The sequence below is a fragment of the Lontra canadensis genome, unplaced genomic scaffold, assembly GCF_010015895.1.
Source record: "Lontra canadensis isolate GAN:19392208 unplaced genomic scaffold, GSC_riverotter_1.0 scaffold16, whole genome shotgun sequence".
NCBI lineage: Eukaryota > Metazoa > Chordata > Mammalia > Carnivora > Mustelidae > Lontra > Lontra canadensis.
Window position 1 is genome coordinate 1,943,470 of NW_022631010.1, and position 16,477 is coordinate 1,959,946.

General features: G+C 48.8%; 1 protein-coding gene across 2 annotated transcripts in view; it reads right to left on the bottom strand.

Annotated features, from left to right (window-relative positions):
• The window catches only part of ZNF341 (zinc finger protein 341), a 43,029-nt gene extending 27,010 nt beyond the window's left edge, over positions 1–16,019 (bottom strand). The window contains exons 1-5 of one of the 2 annotated variants that reach the window (XM_032858868.1): positions 15,929–16,019; positions 10,750–10,860; positions 8,139–8,335; positions 6,217–6,366; positions 1,659–1,910 (exon numbers count right to left, since the gene is read on the bottom strand). In XM_032858868.1, coding sequence (XP_032714759.1) covers positions 1,659–1,910; positions 6,217–6,366; positions 8,139–8,335; positions 10,750–10,860; positions 15,929–16,007 — 789 coding nt within the window. In that variant the 5' untranslated portion in view covers positions 16,008–16,019. Of the gene's footprint in view, positions 1–1,658; positions 1,911–6,216; positions 6,367–8,138; positions 8,336–10,749; positions 10,861–15,928 lie in introns of those variants that run through there. The other variant, XM_032858869.1, reaches the window with a different exon arrangement.
• Positions 16,020–16,477: the final 458 nt, after the last annotated feature.

Consider the following 16,477-nt stretch of genomic DNA (forward strand, 5'->3'; position numbering starts at 1 on the left):
CGAATTCACCCGTCATGCAAGTCATCACTGAGCAATTGCGTGACGGCCAGTGGGTTTGCTCTCTTTATCCTCAACAGCTCTGCAAGGGGAGTTCCCATTCCAGAGGCAGGGAGACTGAGGTCAGAGGGCCCTATTTCAGACACCTACTATAGATGCGCCACAGGCCAGGGACTCTGCTAGGGGCCAAGGATCCCAGATCAAAGAAGACTCGGGCTCTGCCCTTGTCCATGCGGGAAATGAACAACAGCAGCTCCCCCTGGTCTGGCCCCCTCCGCCTACCAGGCCACCATCATCCCCTCAGCATTGCACTGACTCAATTTTTTTTTTTTTTTTTTTAACTCAACACAGGGAAGCTTGCTCTGTCCCCTCAGGCTAGGCTAAATCCCCTGCAGGCTCTAATAACATCATGCAGTTGGTGGTGAGATCTCCCCACTGGTCTAGCTCTCCTTAGAGAGAACCATGCTCTCTCTACATGGAATGTCTGTATGGCCAGATTGTAAGGTGAGTGGGGGTTAATGTGACCTCAAGTGCAGGCTCTTGGTGTCAGCACTGTGCCCCCTAGCACTGGTGTCGGGAGAACCCTGAGCACCTTGAGCTTGTAGCAGGGAATGAGTATAGCACACAGGGTACACGCACCGGTTCTGTGGCTTTAATTCTCTATGCTTCCCAGTACCCGTGCCCTTTGCAGGGTGATTTTGCAGCCTTCCCCCATCAAACGTGGCATTGGCTTCCCTACTTCTTAAATCAGCTGGCCTACACTGGCCAACAGAAGAGACCCGGTCACAAGCCTAAGCTCCAAGAGGCCACAGGCATTTCTGCTTGCATAACCGTGCCTCTCCCGCTGCTGTGAGCACATGCCTGGCAAGCCTGCTAGGGGATGAGGGGTGGCCTGGAGCAGGGCTGAGTTACCCAACTTGTCCCACCTACAGGCCGTCCTATAGCAAATGACAGCTGCCATCTCTGCACACCTGGGAGAGCCTGGCCAAGGTCAGCAGAGTTGCCAAGCAAGCCACATAGGTTCAAGAACAATGAACACATTCTGCCATATACCACTGAGGTTCTGTGGAACTTCCTTCCACAGCCCTAGCTAACCCATACATCTAGCTTGTTAAAAAAATGTTAAGAGCCTGGGGCACCTGGATGGCTCATCGGTGGGCGTCCAACTCTTGATTTTGGCTTGGGTCATCATCTCAGGGGTCATGAGATCAAGCCTTATGTTGGGCTACTGCGCTCAGCGTGGAGTCTGCTTAAGATCCTCTCCCTCTGCCCCTCCCCCTGCTCTCCCTCTCTCTCTAAAAAAATAAATAAAATATTTAAAAATGTAAGAGATATTCACATAGATAATTTTTTGGAATCTTCTCCCTAAAACACTGGTGTTCTCGGAATGTTCTGAGCCCTCCCTGAGGGCAGCTTCTACTTCTGCTACAACCTCTACTTCATACCCACTTCTCAAGGCTTGCATTTTACCGTTACAGGTATGATGGCTGGATTAAAGTCCTTCTCTCCCATGATGCGGATACCCCCCTGATCTGGTTCTGTCTCCCACAGTACCTCTGGCACCGTCTGGCACAGAGCTGGTGCTCAGGAAAGGTTCAGGTTACCCATGATAACCAGAACCAGTTTCTCTCCCTCCACCCCAAACCCCGAGCTCCACTCACCTCCAGGGGTGGGTAAGGCTGCATTCCCAATGCCTGGATCTCCACCGTGCCACTCCCAGCCAGGGGCGCCGTGGCACTGTACACCTCCACCACACCACTGCCGCCAGGGTTGGGACGCCCAGGGGGCCCCAGGCTCTGGGGTGGGGGCGGTGGGGGCTGGGGTGGTGGGGGTGGAGGCAGTGGCGGAGGGGGTGGAGGAGGTGGTGGAGGCTGGGTGAGGTAGCTTGGTGCGGAATGCATGTTCAGGCTGCTCTGAAATCAGAAAAGAGAATTAAAGTGTCACACCCTCTTGATACCAGCTGTCTTGTTATCAGCCGGGAAGGATATTGGTCTTAGCTAATGATGTGGAAAGAAGAGCCCCTCACAAGGCAGCTCAGAGGACAGGGCTGATGGGAGGCATGGCAACAGAGTCATGAAGAACACCAAGGAAGCATCAGCTAGGTGCCATTACCCCTTTTCTCTAGGAAATTCGACAAAAATGGCCCCCCTTGGACACCTGAGTTGATCTAATAGCCCCAGTGTTGCTGTCCTAGGAGGGCTTGCTTGTGGGGCCCGCTCTTGAGTGGCCTCTGAGATCCTGCCTTGTGGAAGGTTGCCTAGGACCACTAAGGCTATATTGCTCCCCTGGGGCACTGATCATTCTGTACCAGGTCACCTAGATCATTTGTACGGACAGTGTGATCTAGGGTGAACACCTCCTTTCCTTCTAAGAGTATGGAATTTTGGTCACTTTGGCACCTACATGACCAATCCCCAAGAAAAGCCCTGAGCCTCGAATCTTAGGTATGCTTTCTGGGCAGAAACATGCACACACATTGCTGCTCTCCTCTGCTGGAGGAAAAAGTGTTTTGGGCAATCTCTCCCCACTGGAGGAACTTTAGAAACCTATGCCTCGATTCCTCCAGACTCCAGCCCATGTCTTTTTCCCTTGCTGATCCTGCTGTGTATCCTTTGTCCGGAATAAACCACAGCCACCAGTACAACTATCGCGAGTCCTCGGAGTCTTTCTAGAGACTGTGTGGGTGGCTGTGTGGGTGTGGCTGGCTGTGGACCCCTGAAATGCAGCCACTGACTTCTAGAAATTTCTTCCACAAAAATAAAATCAAACAGGTATGGACTTATAATCAAAAGATATGTGTCCATGGACGGTTCTCTAGTAGTTTTTATAATGGCAAAAAATGGCAATGACCTGCATGTCTGTTAACAGAAGCCTGGCTATGTAGGCAAGGGTCCATCCACACAATGGAATATTTTACAGTTACTAAAATGATCGTGATCATGGGTGCCTGGCTGGCTCAGCTGGTAGAGCATGCAACTCTCGATCTCTGGGTCATGAGTTCAAGGCTCACGTTGGGCGAAAAGCTTACTTTATTAAAAAAAAAAAAAAAAAAAAAGCCCGTGATCAGCATTTCATAAAGGATGTTCCCCTCAATTGCTGTTCCTTGGGTTCCACAGTCAAGCATGTTTGGGGAAAAATCTGGGGTGACAATAATCAAAAGTGTTTTACTCCAGGGGGAAAAAAAAAAAAAAAAAGCGAGGGACAGGGCAAGGAAAGAAATTGAATGTCTCCACCCTGGGCTGGTTTGACCAAAGATTCTTTGTGTACTGGAACATCCAAAGGAGCCACTCTTCTGAGGAACATTTTTGGAAAATACTCATATAGAATTGTAGGCTCAGATAATGATTTTAAGCAAAAGGCAAAATAGAAAAAAAAGCAAATTTCAGAACAGTGCATATTAACATGGTCCACTGATACAGCTATGTGTATTATAAATGTATTTATATATAAAGCTGTTCCTCAGGTCACCTGGGTGGCTCAGTTGGTTAAGCATCTGCCTTCCACTCAGGTCATGATCCCATGGTCCTGGGATCGAGTCCCATATCAGGCCCCTTGCTCAGGAGTGCACCTGCTTCTCCCTCTGCCTCTGCTGCTCCCCCTGCTTTAGCTCTCTCTCCCTCTCTCTCACTCTCTCTCTGACAAAAGAAATAAATAAAATCTTTAAAAAAAACAAAAAACTGTTTCTCTATTTGCATTTAAAGATCGGGGAAGCCAGATACCAAAATTCTAGCAGAGTTTTCTTTGGGGAGAGAGAGCATGGGTGGTTGATTAATTGTTTGACTTCCCAACTTTTATTCTTTCTTAATTGTTTTTAAAGATTTAATTTTTAAGTAATCTCTACCCCCAATGTGGGGCTCAAACTCACAACCCTGTGATCAAGAGTCACGTGCTCTACCAACTGAGCCAGCCAGGTGCCCCCACCAACTTTTATTCTTTTTTTTTTTTTTAAAGAATTTATTTATGGGGCACCTGGGTGGCTCAGTGGGTTAAGCCTCTGCCTTTAGCTCGGGTCATGATCTCAGGGTCCTGGAATCGAGCCCTGCATATGGCTCTCTGCTCAGCAGGAAGCCTGCTTCCCTCTCTCTCTCTGCCTGCCTCTCTGCCTACTTGTGATCTCTCTCTGTCAAATGAATGAATGAATGAATGAATGAATAAATAAATAAATAAAAGAATTTATTTATTTATGTGTGTGTCAGATAGAGAGCACAAGTAGGGGAAGTTGCAGGCAGAGGAAGAAGCAGGATCCCTGCTGAGCAGGGAGCCCCATGTGGGACTCAATCCCAGGACCTGGGATCATGACCTGAGCTGAAGGCAGGCGATTAACTGCTTGAGCCACCCCGGAGTCCCTCCCCCAACTTTTATTCCGAAAAATCTCAAATCTACAGAAAGGCTGCAAAAAGTACAGGGATCAGGGGCCCATGGCTGGCTCAGTGAGTGTAGCATGTGGCTCTTGATCCCAGAGTCACGAGTTCCAGCCCCACATGGGCATAGAGATTAAACAAAACAAACAAAACAAAGAATACTTTGATCAGTCTTGCATTCCATCTAATTTACCAGTTGTTACCATTTGGCCTCATCTGCAAGGTGCACATACGGGTGTGTGCAGGCAGATAAATGTACATACACACAGGGTTATATTTGTGTTCTAGCAAGCCGCGTGACAGCTGCAGACACTGTAACACTCTGTTCTTCAATACTGTATTCCATGCATCCCCTAATAACAGGATATTCTCCCATATAACCACCATTTGACAATCGCACTCAGGAAATTGCGCGTTGATATAATACTACTATCTAAAATATTCAAATTCCTCCTATTCTCATTTCCCCCAAAGTGTCCCAATAATGCCTTTGGATTCTTTCCCCCACAATCCAGGATCCAACCAAGAACTGCATATTGCCAAGGGAAGGGCAGGCAAAATGGGTGAAGGGAAGCAGGAAATAGAGGTGGAAAAGAAAAACAAAAAACCTCACACGTTGTAGTCAGTTGCCATGTCTCTCTAGTTTCCAGAGTAATTAAACTTTGTTCTTACTTTTCTACTGTGTATTTTCTAACATTTTCCAATGGGTATGGAAGACTTTTGTTAAGAAGTTAGGAGGGGGCACCTGGGTGGCTCAGTTGGTAAGGCATCGGACTCCTGATTTCAGCTCAGGTGATGATCTCAGGGTCATGGGATTGAGTCTCACATGGGGCTCTGTGCTCAGTGGGGAGTCTGCTTGAGATTCTCTCTCTCCCTCTCCCTCTGCCCCTCCTCTCCTCACCCTCACTCCCTGTGCACACACCTGTGCTCACTCTCTCAAATAATCTTTTTAAAATTTTTTTTTAAATTGTCAGAGTAAAGCTCTTTTTTAAAAATTTTTTTAAATTTTAGATTTTTTAAATTTTAATTTTAAATTTTTTTAAATTTTATTTATTTATTTGACAGAGAAAGAGAGGCCACAAGTGGGCAGACAGACAGGCCGGGGGTTGGGGGTGGGGGAGAAGCAGGCTCCCCACTGAGCAGAAAGCCTGATGTGGGGCTCTATTCCAGGACCCTGAGATCATGACCTGAGCCGAAGGCAGAGGCTTAACCCACGGGGCCACCCAGGCGCCCTTACATCTTTTTATTTTTAAGATTTTATTTATTTGAGACAGAGAGAGTACAAGAGGGGGTAGGGTCAGAGGGAGAAGCAGACTCCCCACTGAGCAGGAAACCCAATGCAGGACTTAATCCTGGGACTCCAGGATCATGACCTGAGCTGAAGGCAGTCTTTTAACCGACTGAGCCACCCAGGTGCCCAAATAAATAAATCTTAAAAAAAAAAAAAAAAAAAAAAGAATAAAAATAGGAGGGTGTCTGGCTGGCTCAGTCAGTATACATGTGCCTCTTGATCTTGAGGTTGTGGGGTCATGAGTTCAAGTCCCATGTTGGGCATGGAGACTACTTATTTAAAAAAAAAAAAGAAGAAGAAGAAGAAGAAGAAGAAGAAGAAGAGGAGTCAAAATAGGAGTCAAAATAGCCAGACTATGACTATGAAAACCCAAAGTAATGTTCTAGGTCTCAACTAAAGTGACATCTTCCCTCCCCACAGCAGCGCAGGCCAAAGGGAGACTGACAGTCCCTCTTCAGCATGAGAGAGCTGAGGTCATCCACTCTTCTTTCTACAAGGTTCCAAATTCACGGCGGGCAACATACAGGCCTGGAGTCAAGACCCTACGAGAAGCCGGCCCCCTCTTACCTGCACAGGCGGGGGGCCCTGGGACATGGGTTGGTCCAAGGACGTGAAGGCCGACATGGCAGACATGAGCACGTCATCGCTCACCAAGATGTTCCCCTGCACCAGGGTCTGGATCAGCGGGGATGGGGGCACGGTAATGTACGTAGAGATCTGGGTAGTGTGAAAGAGAGAGAGAGAGAAGGGAAGAGAAGAAAAGGGGAGAGAAGACAAAGGATATGTCTGAGGCTTTGGAAGGAAACAGGGCATGATGAAAAGGCTCGGGCTCTGGAATCCCACAGACCTGTGTTTCATATCCACCTCAGCTTCTCCCTGCTGTATGACCCTGGGCAAGTCACTCCACCTTTCAGAACTTCCATTTCCTTATCTATGAAATGAGAGTAAGTCACAACTCTCTGTAAGACAAATACCCCCTAATACTTTCTGGTATCTCTCCTAGAGTAACACTCATACATGTCTACCGGGAGTCCATAAACAACAGTATCCTGTGTAGTTTTATTTCTAATAGCGAATAACTAGAAAGAACCTCAGTGTCCATCAAAGGGTAAACAGAGTAAAAAAGGCAACATAGTCATAGCTTAGAATACTACACAGCAGACAAAAGGTATTGCACGAGAAACCAAATTATACAATAACATGCAGATTATATTTTCTTAAAAAATTCTAAAACAATAGCTCTGTATCACTCCTGTGGGAATCACCATGCTCTGTGTTAAGAGAGGTCTGCGGCAGCCTGAGAAGTATCAGTGTACACGTCCTATGGCTCTGGGGTGAATGCTTTTATTCTGACAGCAGGAATTATGTCTATACAACGGAAGGAGATAATGTTTTAAAGGAATGAGCAGACAAGAGGCAGCCAGCAGGAAACCTAACACCTTGACCTAGCGTCCTGAGATGTGTCCAGCCTCCATTACGGGGATGCTTTAATCCCTCTAAGAGCCCTTGACCCAGGGTGTCTCTGCTTTCCCCTAACCTCCAGACTTGTGGATCTGTCTGCGTCTTCACTCCCTCCACTTAAAGAACGATGGATATCTCAAATCCAGCATGACCAGTGGACTCCTGACATCCCCCCACCAAATCTTCTTGCTGTTTTCCCCACTTCGGGAAATGGCAACTTCATCTCTGCAGTGGATCCCCCTCGAATCCTTCTGATCTCACACCTCACATCCAACCCATCCACAAGCTTTACCGGCTCCACCTTCAGAACATTTCCAAAATCTCATCCCTTCTCTTCACCTCCACTGCCACCATCCCAGTCAAGCCACCACCACCAGATTGGTACAACAGGTCCCTAAATTTCCTGGGTTTCTCTCTTCAATCTCACCAAAATCCATTCACTGTACAGCAGCCAGAGTAATATAGTTTAAGTGTAAATCAGACTATGTCCATCTTCTGTTCAAAACCATCCAAAGGTTCCCATCTCACTCAGAGTAAAAGCCCACGAAACCCACGTTTGTCAGGATTCCCCGTTCCCTGTCTGACCTTATCATCTGCTCTCCTCCTCACTCACTCAGCTCCAGCCATGCTCACCTCCTTGCTGGTCCCGGAATAAACCCAGCACACTCCCACCCCAGGGCCTTTGCATTTGCAGATCCCTTCTCCTGAAATACTCTTCCCCAAACTAGCAGCATGACTCATTCCCTCATCACCTTAGGTCTCTCCTCATATGTCACCTCTTCAAAGAGCTCTTCCCCAAGTACCATCTACAAAATGGCAAAACCTCCCATCCCTGTCTTGGCATCCCCATCTCTCTGCACTTAACATCCTAAAAAAAAAGTCTGTCTTTCCGTATGTGTTTGGTACTATCTCACCCACCTCCATAAGGTCAGTGATTTGGAACATTTGTCCATCACGGTGCCCAAACAGTGCCTGACACAGAGTGCAAGCTCAAAAATGAAAGAACGAACACACAAACAAATGTATACCTGGCGATTGGCAGGAGGCGGGGCCTGCTGGACAGCTGCAGGGGCCGCCGAAGGGGTGTAGATGCTGTTGGTGGCCAATGAGACGGTGGCCAGGGGCGGGGCATTCCCCTGGCACTGTTCCCGCTTGTGGGTCATAAATGCTGGCAATGAGTTGAATTGCTTCTTACACTTTCCGCAGAGAAAGACATCCTCATCATCTAGGGGTCACACCCACACGAGCAGAGGGAAAGGAACAATGATGAAAAGCAAGATAAATGAGAGGGCACCACAATGAGAGACAGGAGAAAACCTGTGGCTAGACCACAAGCATGCCAACTTAACAGAAATCTGTGACTCAGCGTGCATGGTCTACTGCCAACTTTGTGCTTCCAAAAGGAGATTTCAAAACCACATAGGCTCCTACAGGAAGATCCAGTCATGTCTACCCAGGTATTAAAAAATTATGAATCAGTAAATAGTAGAATGGGTGTGCTTCAAAGCTGAGAAATTTTGGAATCTTTATCCCACCTGAATTGTTCATCAGTCCCCAAACGGGCTACATGACCTTCTACGTTTCGGCATTCCCTGCTCCCTCTGCAGGCTTCTTCTCTCAGAACAACTCAGTCCGCAAGACTCTGCTCAGATGTCACCTCCTTCAGGAAGCCTTCCTAAAGCTAGTCGCCACAGTTCCTTCCGCTGGGTGCATCACTCATATCATACTTCTTCCCAGTACCATCAGACTGTGAATCCCCCCAAAGGGAGGACATAAGTCTTACTTATTACCATAACTGCAGTATCTCCTGGGTACGTAGGAGCCCCTCAGTGGGTATTTGCTGAATGAGTGAAAAACTCAATGAATGATTAGCTATAGCTGATACCCCCCACTGAGGGTGGCCATGGTAGACCACGCCATGTACTGTGCCAAGCACTTGACACATTGTGGCAGAAATGTCTACTTGTTGGGGTGCCTCGGTGGCTCAGTTGGTTAAGCATCTGTCTTTGGCTCGGGTCCTGATCCCAGGGTCCTTAGATCGAGCCCCACATCCGGCTCCCTGTTCAGTGGGAAGCCTGCTTCTCCCTCTCCCACGCCCCCTGCCTGTATTCCCTCTCTCACTATATCTCTCTAGCTCAAATAAGTAAATAAAATCTTAAAAAAAAAAAAAAGAAACGTCTACTTGTTATTCAACAGCCACTCTTCCTTCTTAGATAGTAATAGTGGGAAACATGACCATCTAACTAAAGACTCTATCTCCCAGCCTTCTTTGCAGCTAGATATCATGTGACTGAATTCTAACCAATAGGACAAGAGCAAAAGTATACTGTCTATGCAACTTTCTTTTAAAGGAAGGCATATAGGGACACCTGGGTGGCTCAGTCAGTAAAGCATCTGCCTTTGGCTGGACTCATGATCCCAGAATGCTGGGATCAAGTCCCACATCGGGCTCCTTGCTTGGCGGGGAGTCTACTTCTCTTTCTGCCTCTTCCTGCCACTCCCCATGCTCATGCTCGCTCTCTCTCTCTGACAAATAAGTATATAAATATTAAAAAAAAAAAAAAAAAGGCATATGGGGCACCTGGGTGGCTCAGCCAGTTAAGCTTTTGCCCTTGGTTTGGGTCATGATCCTGGGGTCCTGGGTTGGAGCCCCACACTGGGCTCCCTGCTCAGCAGGGAGTCTGCTTCCCCCTCTGCCCCTCACCACACTTGTGCTTGCTCTCTCTCTCTCAAATAAATAAATTCTTTTAAAATAACAAAATAAAAAATAAAAGGAAGGAGTATGACTTCTACTTTGTTCTTTCTTCCCTTTGTGTTGGCTAGAATGTGGAAATGAAAGTGGAAAGCTGGAGTAGCCAACCTGGACAGCAGGTAGAGGGCAACAGAACCTTAAGAAAGAAAGGGTCTGAGTCTCACCACACCCACGCCAAATGCACATCAGGACTTCGTGTAAGAGAGAAATAAGCATTCATCTCTACAAACCACAAGAAACTTGTGTTCCTTATTTACAAAACAACTGAAAGTGAGTCCCAAGCATCCTCACAAGGTCTCTAAGAGGTTAAGACTATTATCCTCATTTTACAGATGTAGAAACTGAGGCACAGAGAAGTTTACTTCCTTGCCCAAGGTCACAGAGCCAGGAACTATGGGAACAAGGATTCAAACCCAGGTGGGTATCTCTCTGTGCCCAGAATTGCTCCCAAGTGTTCAAAAATGTTTGTGGAATGAATAAATGAACACACAGACTCACACAGGGCTCTAAAGTTCCTTATCTTCTCTGTGTCTCAGGGGCCTGGCCTGGAAATTGGAGATTCATGTTCAGCCTGCTCTTTCCATAGAGGAGAGGTTGAGAAATAACTTTCTAGTCAAAGGTGCAAGCATTACTAAGCTCCTAGCCATTCCCTATGTCATGAGCCTCATGTTCACTAAGTGATTGAGAAAGTGCGTCCTCATTGCCAAGAAGAAACAAGCATGAGCCTGAAAACCCAGGCTGGGAGGAAGGGGAGAGGGTTCAGACACCAGATGGTATCCTGGGCACCCCAGTAGGCAATTCACTCCCATACCCCCCTCATGAGCCCCATCTGCTTTTCACGGGAAGCTACCCACCCTTCCCACTGGTGAACCTGCCCAGATACTTACCCAGTGGCTGGATAGCAGGAGGTGCATTGACACTCTGGCCTGTTGGATCAGGGACTGCTCCTTGGCCGTCCAACAATGACTGGACGGCCAGGACGGTCTGATTGTCCATTCCTGAAAAAAGAAATGGAGTCTCTGACTTCCCCTTCACAAGCCAGACCCAAAGCAAGCCCTCTGTGGTAAAGACGGCTGGCTGTGCCCCAATATACATTCTCTCCTACTTCCACTGCAATAGAACCCAAGATTTTTGGCTGAAAATATGGCCCCACAATAAAGATTACATTTCCCAGCTACTCTTGCAGCTAGGGACTGTCTAAATTCTGGACAATGGGGGAAGAAAGGTGTTCTATGGCAGTACCTGGGAAGTTATTTTAAAACTGCCTGGTACGGGATGCCCTTTTTTTGCCCTATCCTCCACCCTGCTTCCTACAATGAGAATATGATCATGGGAAGTCTAGCCACCACCCCAGATCGTAAACCTAAGAGCCATACCCTAGGGATTGCAGGGCACAATCTGGAAAGGTCCTGGGCCTCTGAGAACCTTGTAGAACACAGCTACCCTTGGAGCTTTGGACTGTCTTCCTCTGGTCTCCCATATGAGAGAAATAAACTTCTACCTTGTTTAAACCACTGCGAGATTGGGCTTCTCTCTTCCTCAGGGAACAGTCTGATCCTAAATCATAAGCCCATCCACAAATCATGTTACCGAGTCTTCCCCATCCTACCCCACAAATTTGTTTGCTCTTGGTGTCCCTGCTTCCCTTGTTTACCGATGTGTACTTCTCCTTTCAGTTCCTCGGTAAACAGTGTAATCGAATTTATGGTCAGGACACCCGTGGGAAGGTGAGTACTTCCATGTTTTCCAGTCAGCTGTCACTACTGCTGAGGTTCATAGTAGTACACTATCTAGCCATGTCACCAGCTGGAGGACAGGCCTCCTCACATCTAAGTGGCCACCAAACCGCACTGCCTCCCTCCCAAAAAACCCAGAGGGTGCCTCCTTCTCTCCGTCCCCACAGCCAACGCTCTGCTTCCAACCTCTTTCAACCTTTTACCTGGACACCTGCTCCAGCTTCCAAAGGCAATGCAAATTAGAACTATTAGCTGCCACAGCCAAAGTGAATTCATATTTTCTCTTGTCACAATGCATGTTGTGTCTCTCCTGAGGCCAGCACCTCCCTCCAACCCCTCCTGCTCCCTCAGAAACCACTCTCCACAGCAAATGGTCCCTTTCTTCACAGTATATCTGCAACCTCCCCTTCCCATCAACAGCTACACATGCTCAGGTCTCTCTAGAATGCTCTCTCTTGAACCCACGTTCCTATCTCTCCTCCCTTCAACACCAATCATCCTTCCACCTCCTCTACCCACCTCTCAATCTTCCTCTACCCACTTCATGGGCTTAAGCTCCCAGCATTCCCCCAAAATCACTAAAGAAATCTGGCAGCATCAGAGATTCCTTCCTGAGACACTCCCCTGGCTCTAGGATACCTCCCTCCCGGGTCTTCTTCCACCTCTCTGCTCACTCCTTCACAACTTGCTCTGCTCTCTTCTGTCCAAATCTCTTCTAGGGCCACCTGGGTGGCTCAGTGGGTTAAAGCCTCTGCCTTCGGCTCAGGTCATGGTCTCAGGGTCCTGGGATCGAGCCCCACATCGGGCTCTCTTCTCGACAGGGAGCTTGCTTCCTTCTCTCTCTGCCTGCCTCTGCCTACTTGTGATCTGTCTGTCAAATAAATAAAATCTTTAAAAATAAATAAATAGGGGTGCCTGGGTGGCTCAGTGGGTTAAAGCCTCTGCCTTCGGCTCAGGTCATGATCCCAGGGTCCCGGGATCGAGCCCCACATTGGGCTCTCTGCCAGCAGGGAGCCTGCTTCCTCCTCTCTCTCTGCCTGCCTCTCTGCCTACTTGTGATCTCTCTCTGTCAAATAAATAAATAAAATCTTAAAAAAATTAAATTAAATTAAAATTAAAATAAATAAATAAAAAGGAATGAAATACTGATAGTCATAGTAACTTGGGTGAATCTTAGGGAATTATGATAAGTGGGGAAAAAGCCAATTTCAAAGCTCATCTATATGATTCCATTTATATGACATTCTTGAAATGACAAAATTTTAGAACTGGAGGACGGATTAGTGGTTGACAGACACCAAGGATGATGGGGAGCAGGGAAGGAGGTGGGTTTGGCTATCAAAGGGCAACGTTTTATGGTGATGTAACTGTTCAATATGCTGTAATATAAAATAGTCTTGCATGTTACATTGAAGAAAACTAGGTAAAGGGTATGTAGGAATCTACAGAAAAAAACCCACAATGATTTCAAAATAAAAAATTTGATTCAAGGGGCACCTCAGTGGCTCAGTGGGTTAAGTGCCTGCCTTCGGCTCAGGTCATGATCCCTGGGATCCCTGGGATCCTTGGGATCCCTGGGACCTGGGCTCAAGTCCTGGGATCAAGCCCCATGTAGGGCTCTCTGCTTAGGAAGGAGCTTGCTTCTCCCTCTCTCTCTGCCTGCCACTCCTCCTACTTGTGCGCATTCTCTCTTTCTCTTTGTGAAATAAATAAAATCTTAAAAAAAAAATTTTTTTTAATTTTGATTCAAAAAATACTGCCTGTCAAAACTATGGAGACAATCAGAAGAACAGTGATTCCCAGGGGTTTTGTTGGGGGGGTGTGGCTATGAAAAGACAGAACAGAGAGGATTTTTAGAGCAGTGAAAATACTCTGTGATGATATTGTAATGATGGATATATGTCACTGCACATTTGTCCAAGAGAATGTGCAACACGCACAGTGAACATAAAGAACAGCTATTGATTTTGGATCATTATGGTGTGTCAGTGTAGAGTCATCCTTGGTACCAAATGTACCATCTGGGCGAATTATGTTGCTAATGGGGGAGGCTAGTCACGTGTGAGTTCAGAGGCTCTTCAGGAAATCTCTATATCTTCCTTTCAACTTTGTTGTCAACCTAAGGCTGCTAAAACTAAAAAATAGTCTTTTAAAAAAGGCTGCCTGTCTAAAACTGAGATCTAGCGAAGTGTGTCACCCTCACTGCTCAGTTTTACCTCTTCCAGTAATTCTCATCAACAAGAGGCACCAATGTCCCCCCAACCAGAGTCCCTAGGGCACCCCTTTACTCTTTCCCCAACCTCTTCTCATTTCTAGTCCTTCAGCAGCAAGTCTAGCCTATTCTGTCCCCACATTGCCTCTCTTCAGATCTACTTTCCTCCTTCCTGTAGCTGTCCCCCTGGCCCAGGCCACCACTGGTTCTCAGCAGGACAACTGAAGCTACTTCCCTCACCTCCCCGCTGCCACTCTGGCCCCCTCCAGTGCGTCCTCAGAGCAGCCGGAGTGAACTTTATAAAACATACATCAGATTGTTCTGCTCCCCTGCTGAAAACCCTTTCTCAGCTCCACAGTGATTGCAAGATAAAGTTCACAAGTCTCAGCTCTAACTCCTCACTCACATGAACTTCTGTGAATCCTAGAAGACCTCTCTTTCCCCAGGGCTTTGCAAATGCAGATCCTACTACCTGGGTCATTTCTGGGTCCTCACAGTTCCGCTGTCCTTGCCCTAGCAGAGCATGCATGTCACTGTTCTAGGAACTGGTTTTTCTTTTAATTTCCTCATCACTCAATACATGAACACATTCTTGTAGTAAAAATTCAAACGTGAAGGACGTCCATGGAAGCTAAAGAGAAAGTAGGCCTCACCCTATTCTATTGGTCTTCCAGAGGTTAAGTACACTGACCCTGTCCCTCCACATCTGTCACCCTAAAAGCTGGCACTAAAAGCCAGCTAAGGTAATCTTCTTTTATAGTATACCTTTTCTGCAACTGTATAATTTTAATAGCTGTTTGTTCTATAATTTCTATATGCCTCCCTCCACTCATGTGCCCCTGGCCAACTGTGGGGCAGGAATTGTGTCTGGCTCAGTAAGTATTCCTGAGATTGAAATTCTCCCCCCAGTGGGGTGGGGTGGGGGGTTCTCACCTATTTCATGGTGAGAACTCCGATCCTCCAAAAAGTGAAGGGACATGGCTGAGATGTCCTATGGGTCTCAAGTCTCAGCAACATTCTACTAGTCTGACCAACTTTCAGTCTTCTGATTTATCACACCCCTCTAAGAGCATTCTCAGGTCTGTATCCCGCCCCCCCCCCCCGCAACCTACCCTGTGCCACGGTCCTAAAGTCAGTAAGGCTCCCGCCCACCCATCCATGTCCTGCAGGTATATAGAGAGATCTACGCAGTGTTTGCTGACTCCAAAGCCCACAATTCCCTGCGCCTGAGGTCCACTTCCACGCTTGGAACCTCCAGAGCACAGGACAATTAGATGGCACCCAGTGTTCATAGGGTTCCGTCTGAGGGCACTGTGTGTCCCAGCCAAGCACACCGCTGACACCCATCGTTTCTTGATCTGAGTGTATAAAGCTCTGCACCCCAGCACGGTGCACAAAATAGGCACCTAGTGTTTGTTTGTATGTGTGAGCACCGAGTCCTGGCCTTGCACACAGGTAGCACCTATCCTTTCGTGGTCTGATTTTGAGAGACCACCTCGGGCATGAGGCCCAGCTGGCCCTCAATACAAGTCGTTCGTGGTCAGGACGCCTAGTTAGGTTGCTTCAGCCTCCAAGCCCTTCCCGCCCCCGTACCACCGCCTCCCTCAGCGCGGACTTTGCGAGGCCTGTCTTCCACTGCGTTGCCTCTCCGGCTGTTCCCTCCAGGACATCCCTCCTGCGCCTACCCGAGGCCCTCGCCGCTGACGCTGTTCCTGTCCAAGGCCTTCCCCCCCCCCCCCCCCCCCCCACGCCATGCTCCCCCGGCTGTTCTGCCCCGGTGCTCCCTCGCCTCCCCCAGGGCTTTCTCGCCTCGCAGTTCCTGTCCCGTTGTACCCCCTGCGCCGGGCCTCGGCTCCCGCGGCTGTTCTGGTCCCATACCACCGCCCTCCGCCATTGAGCCTATCTCCGCCGCTGTTCCGGTCCCGGTGCCCACCCCCCCCCGCCGGGCCTCGGCTCCCGCGGCTGTTCCCTCCCGTGCCCCTCCCGTCCCGTGGCTGTTCCGGCCCCGGCGCCCTCCGCCCCGCGGCCGCCGCGTGCCCTGGGCCCGGCTCTGCGAGGACGCGGCGGGAGGGGGCGCAACGTGGAACAGCCGCCTCCCCCGGCCCCGCCGCAGCTCACCCTCCAGGGCCTCGAAAATCGTCTGCGCCATCTTGGAGCTGCTGCCGTCTCGGGAGCCGAAGCGGGGCTGCGTGAGCATTGTGGGAACCGCGGTGGGGTCAGGGCCGCCAGGGGGCGCTCGTGAGCTGCCGCCGAGCCCCCTCACCCCCCCCACCCCGCCCGCCGTCTGGGAAATTCAGCAGTGGCTCCCCTGTCATGCCTAGATAACCCAGCCACCGGCATGTGGATCCCCAAACCTGTCTCACATGAACCGCCAATTCTGCACACTGACCCCATCCCAGCCGCACACAGGAGACCTCCCAAATGGGTATTGGACCCCTAATATTATCTGGACCTTCCACCCCCACCCCTGCTCGTGAGACTCCCATTTCTGCAACATGGAACTTATTTCCACAGCACACAGTATCCCCCACCTAACCCGGACTACCCAACTGTGTCACAGCGACTTCCACCTAACCCAAGACCCCTGCCTTAGCTGTGCAACACTGATTCTCACTCCTAATTGTTCCCAACCACAGCGAGCCCCATCACTACCTAGTGGGAGTCACC